Source organism: Coturnix japonica, chromosome 1 (assembly GCF_001577835.2).
Source record: "Coturnix japonica isolate 7356 chromosome 1, Coturnix japonica 2.1, whole genome shotgun sequence".
Lineage (NCBI taxonomy): Eukaryota > Metazoa > Chordata > Aves > Galliformes > Phasianidae > Coturnix > Coturnix japonica.
The window spans coordinates 78,381,030-78,400,982 of NC_029516.1; the positions used below are offsets into that span (position 1 = coordinate 78,381,030).

At 41.8% G+C, this 19,953-nt stretch overlaps 1 protein-coding gene across 1 annotated transcript; it reads right to left on the reverse strand.

The window, feature by feature from the left end:
* Nucleotides 1-405: 405 nt before the first annotated feature.
* Nucleotides 406-17,095, reverse strand: CD47 (CD47 molecule; the record flags this gene model as incomplete). Its single annotated transcript, XM_015877738.2, has 9 exons — nt 406-2,757; nt 4,907-4,934; nt 7,414-7,445; nt 8,708-8,797; nt 10,341-10,436; nt 10,787-10,879; nt 11,261-11,362; nt 13,588-13,677; nt 17,023-17,095. Coding segments are annotated over 9 exons (651 nt in total), but the record flags the coding sequence as incomplete, so codon positions are not given.
* Between the last annotated feature and the right edge of the window lie 2,858 nt (nt 17,096-19,953).

Below are 19,953 nucleotides of genomic sequence, written 5' to 3' on the forward strand. Positions count from 1 at the left end.
CAACCACTTCCTTACATTTAGAACGGCATTATTTTCCCTTCCCTTGCAGACTGAGGCAAAATCTCTTTGATTTCTGAGAATCACTCTCAACTTATGGTTCACTCTTTAAGTTTGTGCAGGGTGTGCAAGAAATTCACACACAGAAAAGTGTGTGGCTTAAGCTTTTAAGTGACTAAGCTTTTAGCAGGGCAGTTCCATAAGTTCAATCACAGAAGCACAGGACTACTCAGGTTGGAAAAGACCTTAAAGACCACCGAGTCCAACCACAACCTTCCCATACAACCCCAACTGCAACAACCCTCTGCTACTAAATCATGTCCCTGAGCACCGCATCCAAATGGTTTTAAACACATCCAGGGATGGCAACTCAACCACCTCCCTGAGGAGACATCAACAAGAAAAACCTTTGACAAAAACAACTTAAAATGACTTTATTTCAGTATATTAGCACAATATTTACAAAAATCATTTCATGTTTCATAAATAAAAACATATTCTTGAGTAAAGACTATAGATATTTAAAATGTCTATGCATTTATATATACACGCATACATACAAACACGAATGGTGTCATACAGTTGTGAACTTTGGTTTTAATTACCGGTGGGAAAGGGCTGGGCAGACCGATGACTTTTGTAACTCCCCCCTGTTAAATTTGCACCTCCAAGAAACCCAGAGCAGAGCCCTTAGCAACAGCACAACACTGGGTTTCTCTCATATCCGGAGCAATTGATTCTGCAGGCTGTACACAGCCACCGAGTTCTGGATGTTTCAGTAGAGCCCTTAGTAACAGCCTGGCCTCATCGCAACAGAGACACACAGCGGATCCTACTGCCATTTCCTTTGCAGTAGTTGCCATAAAGCTATTATACGTGGGGTGGGTTTTGTTTCTTGTAAGGCAGGATAGCTCAAGAGAATCCAGCGTGTTTGTTTCGTGTAATTGCTCAACTGCTCTACTTACAACAAACCAAAATGAATCATTAACGAATGAGGAGCAAATCTCAACCAGATTCAGTTCTGATATTGAATTGTTAACACAGAGAAATGCCTCCCATGTCTAGGTGGATCGCTATGACTATGGAAAGACCTGTACTGAAAAGATTCGTATACTAGGAGCTGAAATCTGACAGGAATCGACAAACAACTAAACTGTATTTGCTTCTTAAACATCTGATCACAAGGAACTCCCTACACTGCGGCCAATTTCACCTCTTTTAGGGAAGGCTGCACCAAGGGCTGCTTTGCTGGTTCAGTCCTGCAGCCATTGCAAGAAATCTGTTAGAGGGAACATTCTAAGATCGGATACTTCAATTCTATGCAGTTGAATTCTTGATGCAAACTGTCTGTGCTGAGACTTGGAGCCTGCATGTGGATATCTGCAACAAACCCTTGTGTCATAACATCCAAACCTGAAACTTGTAACATTTAGAATCTTTGAAGACGTGGATTTTATTATTACGCTACCATTTGGCAACAGCTTTCAAAACAGAGTTTCAAATCATTAGGAGAGAACCACACGTGCCTTTGAAATCAGCCTAGTAGAAATGGAAGCTGGGGAGTTCTCTGGCAACTGTCAATGAAGTCAGCTATACTGGAACGACTCTCAAAGCAGCTGTAAACGCTAAAACCCCATGGAATGTGCAGCTTCTATAGAATCAATCCTACGTGGATCTTTATCTGTGGATCTTTATCTGTGCCACATACATATAACAGCAAGTAAACCTCACTGCTTCTCACCGACTCCTACACAAATTCTATTCTATGCGTTTGTGACATAACGTGAACACAGATTTGGGTCAGAAATGAAATAACTCCCATCTCCATTCAAGAAAAGAGATTCAAAAATTGCTAAGAGCACTCTAAGAGGACAACGTCACCTTTTCTGAAGCATCAACGTGTTTAACGAACACAGCCATTAAGAGAACCTGAAACTGTGTGTGGTTCCAGTACCACAAACTCCACAACGTGAACAAACACATGAACCACATTCAGTGTGAAAGTTACTAAATGCTCCGCAATTCCTGTGCTGAATCAGGCTCCAAGAGCTGAGCTCCTGTTTAAAGAAGACATAAGAGGCACTGGGAGCTCTCTCACCGGACTAAAGTATGGGCCACCACAGCATACACAAGTGCTGTCTATTGACAGGAACGTTATCATTCTGTGGAATTAAGATATCTTGGTTGATCTCTTCAGGAGAGCCGGCAGTAAAATCTGCATCCATACAGGTCTGTGTCGAAGCATTTCGTTTTTTATATAAAAGTTTTGCTGAACGTTGGAAAATGTATTTGTACAATCCCTGCTTCCTGCTTGTATCACAGACATTGCTACCATACCTTGCCCATGCACACAAATAAAGAAAACAATAGTCTAAATGGCATTGCAACCTTTGGGCTGAGCAGGCCCACGATCAAAGCAGTGACTGATGATGAGTTGTTGAAAGTAATACCACTAAGTATACTGCAGGGAGATGCTGGAGTGGGCAAACAGTGCTTTTTCTATTCTCACCCTCAAGCACACCGTATATACCAGAACAAAAGAAATCAAGATCACGCTTGGGCAAACACACACGTTCCTGCTGTGACTATACAAAATTACATCATTTATATCAAAAGCACTTTTGCCACACATGCAAAACAACGAGTTTCCTGAATTTCTTCTCTTTGAGTAGTGCATCTTCAAGGCCACGGTGTACAAACAATGGTGTACTTCTCAAACATCACGCATTTCTGCAGTAGGTTCGGTCTCTGTCTTTAATACTGAAAATGAAAGAAGATAAACGTATATAGGGTTATTCACAGAAATATTTTAACCAGCAGCACTTTGAACTGCCCACGCTACAACTTCAAAGAGAAAAAGCCTTCTCAGCCCCCAACCCCCCTTCAAAGTTGTCTGTTGTTTGAATGCTAAGCTCATTGGCAGAGCAGTAACCAACAGGCAACTGCTATTTCAGTCTCTCCACAACAGCAAAGTAGATGCTGTGCCTTGGAGTTCCACCTTATGCATAGGAATAAGGTGCAGCGGTTTCCAACTCTGCTGTTACTCCTAATGCTCATTCTCTTCCACGTGCCATGTTATGAACCAGTGTGTTTCAACACCTGTTTTATTCCCTGCAGCGTATGAGTGAATTTTCAAGGGGCCGGAAAAGCCTGAAGTACAGCTCAAAATGTGCCTGCCCCTAGCGTGGAAGTTAAAACTCTTAACTTCCATCTGAATCACAGAATTGTAGGAGTTGGAAGGGACCTCTAGAGATCATCGAGTCCAACCCCCCTGCCAAAGCAGGCTCCCTACACCACGTCACACAGGTAGGCGTCCAGGCGGGTCTTGAATATCTCCAGAGAAGGAGACTCCACCACCTCCCTGGGCAGCCTGTTCCAGTGTATACGTATTCCAGTGTAACCTTTATTTATTTAAAGAAGACATCCATCTTCCAAAGCGGACAAATCAGTCAGGAATTTAACCTCATCTTAAAAAAAACAAACAACTCAGGCCAAAATTGATGGTTTGCAGCACCAGTGCTTTTGCAAGACCTATCTCAATGCTAAATGCAAAGGCAGGCTTCTGTGAGCTTAGAGGAGACCTGAGAAGAAACAGCCATACTAAAAGCGAATCTCCAAGCAAAATACAGCCTTGGCTTTCCACAGTGAGCGGTAGCTGTATTGATCTTATGTCACATCTTGAGAGTTTTGAAACAAGAACTCAGTGGACCAGTAAATATCTGTTTGTTTCCTGATATTGAGCCATGGAATTGTCACATCTGAAGCATGACCTACTTTCCACTCTGCCTGTCTACTTCAGCTCATACTGACTGCTACACATTCTCAGCGGTGCATTTAGCAGATACCAACGTAGCTGGCCTTTGAACTGTGAAAATATTTCTATCCGTATTCATTTAGAAAGCAATCCTGGAGTGCACTGAGATGAATCACACACTTGGTGTAAGTACTCATAAGTAACATCTAGCAGTGCATGGTATTTATAAAGAAGCCTGTTCTTAAGAAATCAGCTGCCATAACTTGCCCCAGCTCTAGGACTGCCTACTGTATCACTTACTGTCATGTTGTCAATTTGTGCCTTCTAGGCATGACACGAAAATATTTCCAAAGAAATGAGGAGGCTTCATGTGGCCCTGCTCTTTATCTTAACCAGCACATTATTGTATTTTGATGCAGAAGCTTCAGGTCTAAGGTTTAGTGATACTTCATGACAGGCTTGCTCAGTTTCCAGCAATAAGCAGAACTATCTACAGCATCGAGTGCTCTCTTATCCTACCCCCATTAAAAGGCAGTACAGAAAAGCACGAGTAAACAACTGCTTTCATTTGAAATCCAAGCATCTAACCTCAAATTTAAACTTCCCAAATGAGACCGAGCTGATGTTTAGTAATATTTAAAACATCAAACAGCTTCCACACAAATCAAATCACCCACCACACATAGAAGAATACATGCATCTTATTACAGTGTACCAACACAAAAGCAGTACTTGTTGTCCCACATTTAATCAGAACCATCCCATCCAGCAGCTCTCCCACCATCCTGTCCCCTTCACTGTTTAGAAATATACTTTTTTCCATCAGAAAATATGCATTTAGAAAATTCAGAAAGTATTTTCTCGATGGTCAATTAAATATAGAATCATAGAATCACAAGGTTGGACCTATAAGATAATCTAGTCCAACTGTCCTCCCTTTACCATACCTACAGAAAACCCCTAACCCATATCTCCTAGCTCCCCATCCAGATGCTTCTTGAACACTGCCAGTGTTTAAGAAGATGAAATCAGATTTGATTTAACTAAGAGCAGCACCTGCACTGAAACCTCCCCTCCAAGCACTAGGCCAATCCTGAATATACAAATCCCCAAGTAAATGTTAGAATAAATAGCTGAAGATGTAAGTGGACTCACCATCATTCTTGCATCGCTCCTTTTGTATCTTTAAAAGCCAAGCAAGTGGATTAGTAACAGGCCAGACAGAAAGAAATACTTCACAATCAATGTTCAGATTAATTCTACAACTAATTTTAGAATTTGCTACTAGTGAGCATGCCGGTTAGTGAGCAGAACAGCAAAATTATGTTTTAGTCATCTGTTTCTCACTAAGTTTCCTGTATCTTAAGTGCTACCACAATTTCCCAATCCAAGGAAATAGCAAAACTGTAGCTTTGATATTGTTTTGAATGATGGGGGGAGATTTTGCTAGAATCACACGTTTTCCACTAAAATAAACACTTATAAAACAGTATTAACACCACCTTCAAAGGGGAGGGGAAAAAAGAGGGATGGGCACAATATACTGAGATATTACAACGGTCCCAAAACAGCCGCCAAGTGATGGCACTGGCAAGGAGGAGCGGCAGTGTAGGACAGGTCTGGAGCTGCAGACATTATTGCAGTGGGAGACCAAACTTACTCAGAGCCACGTTAACTGACACATCTGCCATCTCACTGCTGTTCATTGGGAACTACAATCATTTTCTTTAACTACTTCCATAATTATCCCTTAATTAGAAGATAAGCCTTGAATATCACCTACCATTTAGTGGTTCTTCTACAGCTTTCTGCAAAACATTTAAAAATATATATATGTATAAAATGTCTTCATGTTTACTTTTGGCTCGCCACAGTTAAATTACTCTAATTGACATATACAGTAAGTAGTGATTCTACAAAAATCAAGAAAGCCGGACGTTAATAAAATTCATGACTAGAATTTTTCCCCCGAAATTAAACATTAACAACTATGTTCTCCAGATGGTTTTTCCCCAGCGTAACCTTCCCCTTGGATGCGATACCTGTAGGTGGCAGCAGAAGGTTTGGGAGCGCTACTTGTAACCCCTAAAACCTACCGGCTTATTTCTGCAATTCGCTCAATGGTTAGGAATAAAACAGCATGACTAAAAGGAAAATGAGTCGAGCAACCGTGTGTCACTTCCTCAGAAGGAAACACACCACAGTTGTGCATTTAGTCTGGCAGAGAACCATCAGAAATAACGCAGGCAAATTAGCAAGTGGTTAAAGCCGGCAGATACCACAATACGCACCTTCTCCCCCTCAGCCTCAAGAAAGAATCAAGCATCATTTTGTAAGCACGCCCCACAGACAAAATGAAGCCCTCCACCGATAGTAAGTACTCCTTAGTCTTTAGATTACACAGAATAAAAGTGTATTTGCAAAATGATTTCACCTCTGTTTATTACCTCAAAACAAATATGCTGAACAGCCCTCAGTGGAAGCAACCAATGCGTTAACACAATTTTCACCAGGTCTATCTGTGACTTCTTTAAGTTGACGGGTACAAATTGTCACACCATTAACTTAAACTACAGGAAGTGTGTTTTTAGTGGCAGAGCCTTTAGACTTTATTCCTGTCTCAAATTCAGAGTAACATAATGTTCACGACATGATAGATCACGGGCATTTCTTTACTTGCCAAATCCTTGCTGCGATATAAAACTACCCCACGGAGAAAACAGCTCAAAGAGAAACAGCCACAAAGGATGTTGTTATCTCACGTGTTGATTTGGATATCAAAGCTCATCTACAGAGAAAAACTAAGGGAAAAAACCCGCCTCCTCTTGCTCTGCTTGCCTTCATTTTACAAGTAAACACGAGCATGTTACAAGCAGGCAGGAATGCATTTTGACTGCAGCGCATCAGTAATTCATTGTTAAGAACGAGCTGAGAAGTGCAGTGAGCTTCATGAACCTCCTCTTCTTCTCTCTTCTTTAAAAAACAACATATGTATATAAAAAATGTCTAAGTTCCATGTACTTATATTGCTTTCCTTAGTGAGAAAACAAATGCTCTGCTTTTCCATTTGTTCTGTGTGACCTAAAGACAGACACACTGATTCCAGATTTACTCATCAAATTAAGGGGCGTTAAAAGAAGATCAGAAAAGATAAAAGCTATAGCGTCTGTATAGATGGGAATTGAAGAAAACATTAAGGGTTCTGTAGTAATAGGCCATGGGGGGAAAAAAAACAAACCCAAGCCCTAAACCTTTCTTATAAGCCACCTACATAAAAACCCAACATCAAAAATGTTATGCACTCACCTTAATGGAAAAAAAAAACACAACAACAAACATTAACCAATGACCTTCATAAATTCATGCCTAAGAGTGCATTGTAAAGACACCAAACTTCCATTCACATTCACCACCTTTTTGTGACAGCCCTTCAAACTCTGAGCACAACACTTGAGAAGGGTTGCAGTTACAGTACTGTGAGACGCACTCGATAGGGACAATGGAGACCACCAACTCACTCAACATTAGACATCTGTTACACAGCCAGAACTTTTGCTTGCTACCAACCTGGTCTGAATTGGAACTAGTGAAGAAAGGCTCAGTATCTCACTAAAATCCCCTGAGCCATCTAGTCACCCCAAATTTATTAATTTTAAGCTTACCCTCGGAGTTTGATGATCTTTCATTCTGGAACCTATAACAACAGAAATTAAAAGAACAAACGATCAACCAAATTAAAATATCTACTGGTTTAACTTGGAAGAGCAGCAACACAAAACTGCAGCTTCCTCTACCCGCATCTATTTAATACTCCCTCTGAATTCCAAAAGCCTCTAAGCTTTCCTCTGTTTAGGAACTAAATATTGATGTGCAATCTAGCATTTCACTGAAGGCATTCAGCTGTAAAAATGAGTTACACTATACATTATTCTTTGTACTTATTTTTTACAAGCTTTGTAAATGGCTCAGTGTCAAAAACAACCCACTGTCATTGCTAAAAGACCTGCCTCGTGCTTTGATTTGTCTTCATCTCAGTTAGCAGACATTGCATCTTCTGTCTTATTTTCTCCTTTAATAGAATTCCGCCTGGTCTCAGGGCCTATTATCTCCAGCTATGCCAAACATAGTGTACACATACTGAACTGGGAAGATCACACAGCTCATGCAGACTAGATGACTGCACAAACCAGCCCAACTCTGGAAGCAACGCATCTTCAATTGTATAGTTCTGAATCCAGACTGACAAGCTGTTTGAAGAGCCTTCATTCACAGCTTGAAGCAAACAAAGCTTCTCTGCTCTCTCACACACAAATTATAAAGTCCACATAGTGTTAGGCTGGGGTGAACCAGCTTAGAGATATCTGCACCACATTCCATCACACAGAGTTGATATGCTTTATGCTTAGCAGGCCTGACTGGATTTTATACCTTCAGGTCTTTCCTCTTTTGGAGATCTGGTGACCAGATCAGTTTCTGAAACAAAGTGTTGCTATTTTTTACTCCTGGCAATAAGCACAAGAAAACCAGAATTCACTGAAATAAAAGGTCCTTGTTCAAATTGTTCTTATTTTAACTTACATCTAACCTGTGGAAATCATTAGGTAGATATTGCTTCTTCAAATTCATATCTACAATAAGCTGTTACCTACACCACCCTGTAACCCTCCTCCACAGACTGCCTGAAATTCTTTTGCTCTTTTAGATCTAACCTTCATTTAGGCAACTGTGCAAATGCAGAGCTTAAAGTGAGACATCGTACAGCTGAAACACAATTATTGCAGAGTTGGCTTTCCTGAAGGTTTATTTTTACTCAAGATATTCCACAGTCTCTGTGAAACAAAAGCCAACGTAAGCAGACAGCCTTGCACAGGGCTTCTCTGTTTTTGTTTTTTTAAACTACGTAATGGTGAAATCTAAGATAAATCAAATTAGTGCAGAATACTGGATGCTACTTACAACTATAGACATAAACCAGAGCAAGAAGATCCGCAACAGCCATAATAACTATGCCGGCAATTACAACAGACAGAAGGACTGAAGGACAGGCTGTTAAAAAAAAACAAAAAGCAAGACATCATATCAACTGACAAATAACAAACTTCTGAGAAAGAAATGAATCCTAAAATAAATAGGTCTGATAAAAAACAGAAGTGATTAATTTCTTTCAAACCCCTTCCCTAACTACTTTCACATCTTTCTAGGGCTTTAAAGGGGGGCATCCCTGGAGGTGTTCAAGGCCAGGTTGGATGGGGCCCTGGGCAGCCTGGTCTAGTACTAAATGGGGAAGTTGGTGGCCCTGCCTGTGGCAAAGGTGTGTGTCTGGGGGGGCTGGAGATTCATGATCTTTGTGGTCCCCTCCAACTGGGACCATTCTGTGATAGCAACTACCTGTGAAGTGATCCCAAGATGGGCTCTTTTTAATGAGCTTAAAGGTCACTGAGCTGAACTTACAGTAATAGAGCTCACACCTACCCTGTATGACCCGTAAAAACACCCTCCTGAAAAGAGTGTTAATTTCATGTTGAGTGCAATAAAACCATCACCCAAATAGGATCACCCTAGAACATAACACTTCACCTATCAGGAATCTCCTATAGCTCTACTTCACTTTTACATACTACTAGACAACACTTAGGTTCTCCTCACAAATATTTCTGTAAATACTAAACAAAAAACTCAAATCAAAGGCTCCACTGAAAGGTTCATCATTTCACTCAGAATGGAGAACTCTTTAGAACCCATTGCAAAGAGAAGCTTTATTTTTACGTCTCCAATCAGATAAAAGATTAAAATGAAGAATGTCTTTACGAAACGATAAATCAGATGTACCAGTGCCTCGAATGAACCTGAGTATGCGTGCTCCAACTAAACATACCACTAAGGATAGGCATCCTAAATCCACTCTCTCCTCAGTCACTGGGTTTTTTTTGGTGCTCATTTGGGGTGGGAGGACAAAGAAGGGGGAGAACAAAGGAAAGGGTACAGCTGGTGCTCCCTTACATCAGTGGTTGATTTTCTCAGAGCTAGAACAAGATGTCAGCCACCACAAGACTTACGTAGTTCAAGAATGCGTCCAAGTTCACTGTTTCTGTATTTACCTTCTTGAGTTGTTTCAATGCCAGCCACCAGCAGTTCAGTTACAATTTGCACACAAGCAAAGATTAACAACGAATTTCTGACTTGTTTGTTGAACACTGGGAAACAGTTACAGCTCTATTTGGGATTAATTTGTCTTGTTTCTAAATACTTTAGTTCTCAGTGATAAAGGTCAATGGTTGTTTTAGGCAATTCAGGGCACAACTGCTGCAAAAACTAAAAACAATTCAAAGAACTATTTTTAAGGCAATTGCTCATAGAATGCAGTTGTGCCAGATATATTCATACTAATGAAACTGATAATGCAGTAGTGCCTTCAGGCCATTTGTCTTTAACCAGATAAAAGAGCATTAACAAAGTAGCCCCATTTACATGAGTTACTTGCTAACACTCAACATACTGAAGCTATTTTCCACAGTATATTTGTTTTAGAAATAAACATCAGGTACAAACAAAAGTAAAAAGGCACTTTCTCAGAAGATAAATTTCTTACCTGAGATAGACAGTCCAAAGCCAATTACAGCAATTAGGTAACCCACAACTTGAAAGCCTAACAGAGCGTATCCACTGCGTGTCATATGATCCAGAACTGCAAAAGATGGTGGGGGGAGAGGGGGAAAGAAACTTGTCAGTTTTAATGGCAGCTCCAGTGCTATGGAAGGGAGGTCATTCACACAAAGAAAACCCAGATTCACTTAAATCCCAAACTCGGCCAGTCAGTGTGTGGAATTAACTGGGCAAGTCACTTGGGATCCTGCATTAAGTGTGTTAGTTTTGTTTTGGGACACTGTGAAGGTCAGGAAGCCAGCATGCTATCACAGCACCTATTATCTACTTATAAAAAAAATGAAATAGTACATAGATTATGCAAATTACAGAGGAGGATACTCAGCATTTCTATCAGAAAGTTCTGGAGTTGGTGAATAAACAAATACTCACTCAATTTAAATATAGAGTATTGAAGCACCATCAGCATCCCAGCAGGTAGTACGGTAAAAGCAAGGCCAACCTGATTCATTCTAATACCGCCATCTGCAAACAGTTGTACAGAAATTAGTACAACAGAAATCCTTTGTTCAAACAAAGCACAAAGTAAAAAAGGAGAACATCACCATCAAATTTTCAGGGTCTCCAAAGAATCCCAGCAGAAGTGCTTCCCTAGCCCCTAATACTTATCCACATTAGCAGCAGAGAAAACAGAAAACAATTAGGTGTCTGCAACCCCACCCCCCCCACGAACACCTACGAGGATCTGACATTCAGTGTTGGTTTTGTTGTATTCTAGAGTTTTCTTCATTGTAAAGTTAGTAGGTGGCAGTAAAGAGGTGGCAATGAATTTCATACGACAGTAAGGAAGAGATTCATCTGTGCTCTTATTCCCCTAACCTAGGAAGACAATTTTGTTACACTTACCTTGGATAAAAAGCACGATAGCTACAATAGCGATGACGGTGAGGATGCTACATGCTATAGTAACGTCCTTTTTCCTCTTACGAACAGTTTCGCATTTCAACGCTTCAAAACAAAACCAAAAAGAAAAAGCGTGAGGACACTGATCAGACATGCAGCTTGTCACACAAAAATACACGCTTTATAATAGGCCTGTTTAGTTAGAAATCTTAATACCACCTTCGGGTGCAATGCTATCAAAATAGGGTATACACCAAACACTATGAAAGATTTCTGTTATCTACAGTTGTGTTACTGAATGGTCTTCCTTGTAACTCAAACTCACTCACAGCATTCACACTGCCCAACAGAACGGGGCCCCAGCCACACTCCTAAAAATGACCATCATTTAAACCAGCAACTTCATTTGAAGCAGTGGCAGCAGTAGAAAAAGAATCCTGCATACCTGTTCTAGAAACTTCTTTCATATTACAGATACGCCTGATAATGAACATTAGACACAAATGCAAAACTAAGTGATGGATACACTACACTCAGTGCTTCAAAGTTAATCCTGGAGGAAAACCAAACTAACAGAAAAACCCCAAACAAAGAAGAACACCTTCAACTATCACCCCCAAAACGTGTAATTCATGGTGACACACAGAAAGAAACACCCAGTTTAATAAATACATTTGTTCCTAATGTAGTTAAAGGTACAGCACAGCATCGCTGGATTCACAGGTTAATTAAAGTTCTGCAAGCTATAAGGAAGAAAAACAGTAAGAACACCCACAGCTAATTAGTTGGAGGCAGTGGGTTTGCTTTTCTCCAGAGAAGTCAGAGCTTGCAATAAAATCAAGCAGGCTCAACTTACTCCCATAAAACAATTGCTTCTCCATGGATACATATCCATGGTTATCCCAGGGCAATTAGCACTTAGCTCTCTAAACGCTAAAAATGTGCAAGTTCTGGTACAAATGACAGTTCCAGAACGTGTCAGAACAGATCAGAGTCTTAAATCACTATAAATAATGATGAAAAAATATATCAAACATTCTGGAAATAAAATCATAAAGATCCCTACGTATCAGTTTCCAACCTTTGAACACAGATGGACCTTCAAAGGTTCACTTCTCACTTTCAGAAGTTTATGAGAAGTTACCAAAGGAAAGTATATCTAGATAACTGAATGTGATTACTATAAATCGCTCTGAGTGTGATTTTCTATCACCTCCTATGGACTTGACTCTAAGCAGAAGCCTGTAAACTGAAAAAGGCTGTAAAAGCTCAAAGACTGATGTAACAAATTACACCTCGGGGAACTATCTGAAACAGAGTAAGATATAAAGCACACCCTACAGTGCATTCACATTAGACACCGTTGTGTGAAGAATGCCTTGGGAAGTCTGACACAGACAGATGCGCTGCCTCTGAAAACCTCTAACAGAATCATTGATGTCAGTGTTAAAATTACAACTCTGCCAGTGCCAAGAAACTAATGTATAACTTTACTTGAATCATAGAATCATAGAATTACCCACGTTGGAAAAGACCTTGAAGATCAACAAGTCCAACCGCAGCCTAACCAGTACCCTAACTCTAACAACCCTACACTAAATCATATCCTTGACTACCACATCCAAACGGCTCTTAAACACAACCAGGGACGGCGATTCAACCACCTCCCTGGGGAGCCTATTCCAGTACCTAACTACCCTTTCTGTAAAGAAGTTCTTCCTAATATCCAACCTAAACTTGCCCTGGCGCAACTTGAGGCCATTTCCCCTCATCCTGTCACTTGTCACTAGTGAGAGGAGACCTGCCCCATTCTCACTGTAAGAACCTTTCAGGAACTGGAAGAGGGTGATAAGGTCTCCCCTCAGCCTCCTTTTTCCCACACTAAACAGCCCCAGCTTTCTTACCCTCTCCTTGTAGGGCTGATTCTCCAAGCCCTTCATGAGCCTCACTGCCCTTCTCTGGACCTTCTCCAGTACCTTGTTTTAATCAAGAACAGTACATTGTCAACTTCCACACATGCAAAATAGGTCCTAATCTGAAACAACACTGGCAGAAAAAACATTACCATACAGAAGACTAGCTCTGTTAGAAACAGACTTTTTAGGCTGTAACATCGTGCCTTCTCCAAAGAGATGTAAATAACAGTTTGAGCGATCAGGAGAAGACTCCAGAGCAAACCAAACAATGACTTGCCAATGCTTACATAGAGCCGGATCAACTCTCCCACACACACACTCTCTTCTAGATTTAGGCACCACCTTTCAACCTGCACAGGTGCCTTTCACATAAGCAGTCTGAAGACAAATCAAAGAATTAGAGTCGATACTCACCAATAACACCTAACTGAGCCCAGCAAAGAACGATAATGAAGATCAGCAACGCTGAGATGACGATACTCTGGATTAGATTGAACTGCCGCTCTAGAGAATAAACAAAGAAAAATGGGAGGAGGAAAACAAGCACACAACAAGTTACTGGCTTTGCACATATTGCTCCTTCTAAGCTGTCCTCTAGACTGTGTAAGATTGTATTTAATAGCTAGCCTGTGTTAAGTTTTAATGCTATGAAAGCCACAACTTTTACCTATGAAATTTTCACCCTAGTCTTGTGTGACAACCTATTTCTTTTCCTCAGTATTCCTACTAACTGTAACACTTGCAAACTGAAGGTCTTAATCTCCAGTGCAACAGAGGGTACGTTTGCAATATTGTGTGGCAGCACAAGCCAAATAACACAGAAACATTGTGTTCAGCTTCCACAGCTAGGCAACAATGATGGCCAATATGACGCCTCCCCTGCTGCTCTACTCTATTCCCAACTGCTACAATTCCTGAACAACGTCCACATGTGTGATAAGGAGCACAGGAACCAGCCTACATCAGAAGGAAATGCTGCTTCAGTAATTTTAGAAGCCACACATCATCCTCCAAGTCTTCCAATCACCATCCATTTAGCTTTGCTCCCCCCATGCATTTTGGATGCCTTCAGGTTGTTCAGTCAGCTGAAGTGCTGCGAGATCGTGCAGGCCACCATCCAACATGCAATTCTGAAAACATCTCCATCGAACTGGAAAATGCAGTTCATTCTGGCGTCTCTGCCAATCATGTCACTTAAACTTACACGGTGAAAGCCAAAGCTGTCTTCTCTTATGTTATACTTGCCCCTGTTCCTCTGCCTCCACACTCATTTGCAAAGAAAAGTCTAATCTTCATTTAGATGCATACTCCTGGCACTTACTCTCCACATTCATCTCAAAACTCCACCTGCAGCTCCAGAAGCACGGGAATTAAAGTAGCAATACCTCACAACTTTCTATGGCAAATAACACCTTGGGAGACAGACCGAAATTCACGAATTCCATAGGGAGCAAGTTCAAGTAGAAATTAAAGGCTTCTATTATACATAATTATTTTGGTTCAACTGTTCTGTTAAAGACAAGATTTACGTTTCTAAAGCAACAGTAATACCTAAAAGGAAAGGAAGCGTTATTTCATGGTAAGACCACACTTTTCCAAACCGAATCATTGCTTCCAGCCCCACCCCTTCCTCCCCCCTCCCTCCCAAATGAACAGTACTACATGCAAAGGTACATCAATTTTGGCAGATTCTTTGGAAAAGGATGGTAAAAATCATCACGTGGAAGGTATGCATTGCAGGAATACTTTGTCCTTAGGATGCCTGATCTTTGCGTTTGACTTCTCCCATATTTGTGCCTAAGTCAGCCTCCTGGCTCACATTGTGCCATTCACATTTCTCACCCCGCGTTAACATTCACACCCAACATAAGGAAATGACTCTTACAACAGCAGCTGTTGCAATCCGGTACCAGTTACCGTAATCCCAAGGCATGGCATGTGTTAGTGGTACACACGTACTGCACTACGCTATTGCCACAGGGAATATATAACTCTAGTAACAGGCAACAGATTTCCCAACAAATTAGAATGTGCCTTGCAGTAATGACCCCCTGTTAGTAATAACATCACTGAAGCAAAGGGCTTCAGCAGAAATTCAGTGCAACTGTGGCACTGGCACAGGGTTTAACCCTCAAACTGATCAAACACCAGGGAAAGCAAGTCTGTGGTTCTCTGGTGGCAATAAACACTGCTTACTATCGGTCTTCAGCTGTATTGTTTTGTGTTCAGATGCTACAGAAACATGTCTTTGAAAATATCTAGTGCTACTAATTCACTGGGACTACAGAGCACCTTAAGGAACACGCTCCATAGCCAGCGTGGGCTTATAAAACCCACGAGTTCAATCTCTGGGTTTAACAAGTCAAAGAAACTAGGTACAGGATCCCAAGAATGGAGCTCTGCTGTGCCATAGTTAAGACAGCACATGGAAACATGGATGCTATAAAAACTAATCCAGCTTTTGGCTCCTTAGGAGACATATAAGCTATACCACAGTTACAACATAAATACAAGCAAATTAACAAAAGATACTAGAGGCAGAGGAATGGAGGAATATCTGTCCACTTTCTCATGACAAGAAAAAAATGCATCTCACCTAACTCATACCATTCCAACTTTTGATTTTCAAAAAAGACACTGATGTTGAATAGTAACTTGACCACAGCGTTGCCATTCTTTGGCTAAACCAAACCCTACAGGCAAATCTTGGTGACAGTGCTTGATGCATTCTCATGAACTGCAAGCAAATGGGCTGAAAAGCAGCACCACTTGAAGGTGGCATTGCCAGCTACTTTCAACACAGAGAGGCAGCCACAAAGCCTGCTGCTACCTGCTAGGATTGCACTGTAACATGGGAGCACCAAGCACGGTCAAGTCTCAGAGTCTAAAAGCACTCTGTGTATGGAGATGCTTGCAATAGTTTTGGGACATGCAACATAGAAAAACGAGAAACAACTGAATTTCTTGCTAAGACATTTCACTTAATCCGGTGCTTCACAGAACTCCAACTCCTGGATAAAAACATTGTTTTGAAAGCCAACATAAGGAAGCCAGCTCCAAATTAATATGACTTCCAGCCTAGGCAGGGAGTGGAAACTCCTACATTTGAAATGGCTGACAATAGCAGGACACGGGGAAATGGTTTTAAGTTGAAAGAGGGAAGATTTAGGTTGGATGTTAGGGGGAAGTTCTTCACTAGGAGAGTGGTTAGGCCCTGGAACAGGCTGCCCAGGGAGGTTGTGGATGCCCCGTCCTTAGAGGTGTTCAAGGCCAGGTTGGACGGGGCCCTGGGCAACCTGATCTAGTAAAGGTGTATGTTTGGTGGCCCTGCCAGGCAGGGGGGTTGGAACTACATGATCCTTGAGGTCCCTTCCAACCCGGGTCATTCTGTGACTCTGTGATTTTTGTGGTCAATGTCCTGTGAAGATACTTGCCCAGGAAAACACGTGGCATAAAAATCTTGCTCACTTTGCCACCCCCCTCCTACATGCTTTCTGCAAAGTGAAGTGGAGAATAGTTGGCTCTTATAATATTGCCTCTGTAAAAACAACTGCAAAACATCAGTAATAACACAGTGAGCTCACCGCTCAGAAACGACAAAGTGAAAGTGAATTTGAGATGGCTGCTGTTCACCAGCCCGTTTCAAAGCTCCCTTCCCGTACTGTACCTCCTCCTCAGGAGTCCCTCTAAAACAAATACCAGAAGATTATGTACAAGATCTTAAGCAGTGGAGCAAGCAGCTGTTTTACCTTCCGTTACGCCCTCAAATACAACGAGTAAATCTGAAATATTTTCTAACACGTTCTCTAAAAGCCATCATAAGCTTGCAACTAGAAAGTCTTCACTAACCACACTTTTCCACTGGGAGAGGTTTTCCCTCGTAGCAACTGTCAACTAGAAAATGAAATATAAAAAAATTACATCAGTTTCCCACTTTGTAGACTTGAGATCTCTTTCAAAGTTCCAAGCATAAAGGCTTAAAAAAAAAAAAAAAAAGCTAAAAAACCCAGTCAGTAATATGAAATGGTATCCCGTATCATATGTGATATTGTATTAAAATATTGACCTCTTTTACAAGTAAAATAAAAAAAAAGAAGAAGAAAAAGGTGGCTGTACCCCTCTCAGTTTATTTCAGGATTACACCTGTCTTGCAGTGTATATGATTAACTCTGTAATTAGGCCCAGCTGTAAACCACACAGGTGTTTGCAGCAGGACACAAGCAGCATCTGCTTGACACTCAGAGATATTTTCAGCATTTGTCACTCGGTTAAGAGCAAAAAAAATATCCTAGGACAATTCTACAGTGGGCAGGTAAGACTCCACATGTTATGTACATGGAATGTGTTCAGTTCTGAAAAACCTTCCAGCACGGAGCACATAAACAATACAAGCATCTCGTGCAAACCACCCCTACAGAGTACTTGGCAGACTGAATGTGTATAGTAGATCAACAGCTAAGGCACTAGAGCACACGGGCAGCATCAGGCAAGAGAAGGTAAAATGCCTCACAAAAGAGAAATTCATCGTTTGGTCACCATTGTTTTTATTGAACACTGTCCAAAGAAAACATTTAATGCTAGATAAGCCTAACGGAAATGGTTTTAAGTTGAAAGAGGGAAGATTTAGGTTGGATGTTAGGGGGAAGTGCCTCACTAGGAGAGTGGTTAGGCCCTGGAACAGGCTGCCCAGGGAGGTTGTGGATGCCCCGTCCTTGGAGGTGTTCAAGGCCAGGTTGGACGGGGCCCTGGGCAACCTGATCTAGTAAATGTGTATGTTTGGTGGTCCTGCCAGGCAGGGGGGTTGGAACTACATGATCCTTGAGGTCCCTTCCAACCCGGGTCATTCTGTGATTCTGTGATTCGTTATCCCTTTTTACAGACTTCCTGCATTCTCCTCAAGTCTTCCCCCAGCCCTCTCCAGGTGATTAGTGGACAGACGTCTCTGCCTCGCCTGCTGTGTTTGTTTCATCCAGATAATCATAAAGCACTCAGACATCCCCCAGCATTCTGGGTTAGTAAATAGCCTTCAGCAATGGGAGCCATCTGACTCCAGCAGCAGCATGAAGCAAACCGGTCCTTCTCCTGCCAAAATGCCTCAGCAGATGTTCTCTAGAGGCCTGGAGAAGCAGGCTCGAGTGGAGCTAGCAGGGAAAGCATGTCTGCTTCTTCTGCTTCTGCATCTGTCCCCAGACCAAAAGCCAGGATGCTGAGAGCCACAGTTGTGCACCGGGGACAGCAGCAGTGCTATACAGAGCTGCACAGCATGCTGTCTGTGAGAGAGCCGGGGGGTGCTCTCCTCCTGCTGCAGGGAGGAGAAGCCTACACCTGCATGCAGCACGCGTCCGTTGCTAAGGCAGCACACAGCACACCCACGCTGGCCTCAAAGCAAAACAGTGCTCATAGGAAATTTCATGGAGCCAGAAGCCTCGTGTGAGAGAGTATGGCTTTGTGTAAAGTGCTGCCTCACACTAGTGAACTGGGTTTCACAAATCCCCCAACAATAGCTCCCGGTGCATGTAATTTTTCTGGTTCTCTGAAGGAAGCTGTGCCATCTCTGTGTCTGCAACACTTCTTTCTCATGTCCTGTCTTCTGCAGTGCCTCTCCTTGATGAGAATTGCAGTGGATTATGCAGCACAAGGCAGTTCTGATGCTCCGGATTCCTACCGATAGAAGAGATAGGCAGTTCTGCTAGACACAGAAAGCAGAACCTGCTATGACAGAGCAGCTGTGTGCTTTTAACCACTCCTAACACCTGTGTGACCATCTCCCTCTCTGTTTACCCCGCAGTGCTGAGTGTCCCGTCCTCACCCAGTGCTCTAAAAGCTTGCACAGGAACGCTTCTCAAACCTGCCCCATCTCTGACTTGCACAGTGGGCCTCAGTGCTCCTATAGAAGTAGATTATGTATCTTGAAAACTGCACGAGTGCCTTGCTTCTTATCATTTGAGTAATGGTTTTCCCCTTTAACTTAGGCAGATATTTTAGTATCACTATGAGGTCTGCTATTTCACACTGGTTTACAGCTCCTTGGAATGCCATTGATCATTTGTTATCTGTGTTGAGCAAGTGAAGTTGCTACAGGCATGAAGCTCATGCACAGGCCAATGTACAGGAAGCAGTGACTGCTGTAACTGGCAGGAAAATTCTCAAGAGTGACACAGAAGCCTGTGTGCCTACAGCAAACAGTATCTGCAGATAGATTTGTCATACTGGCTGTGAGCGCTGTCTCCCTGAGCAAGAAATGCAGCGAGCTGACCTCCATCTCTGTACAGAGATTGCTCTGTATCATGACGCTTGGGGAAACCACCCCTGTCCAGAAGTCATAGTACAATAGGAACACCATAGGTAACACTGTTCTTCTCTTAGCAACACAAACGAGCGCATTGCTACTTCCTGTAGCAATGTAGCAACCCGAGGTACGCTGAGGTTCAATGAACTGACTGAGGTCACACAATCAGCCAGTGGCACGGCTGAGAATAGGCACTGTGTCCTTTCCTCCAGGCCTAAGACCTAACTCTCAGATCCATCCTGGGGGCAAAGGCGGGCTACCAAAGTTATATACATCACAGCTCTATAGAAAATGACATTTTTAGAACAGGCTCAACCCTGAACTTATTACAGTTACAAAAAATAATAATAATTAAAATAAATAAAAATAAAAAGCATCAATATTTCCTCCTTATGAGAGATCCTGAATGGTAAAAATGGAATTTATAAATATTAATGGGCTTCTAAGTCTGAGCACATTAAAAATATAGTCCAAAAGACTAAAGCCTGAAT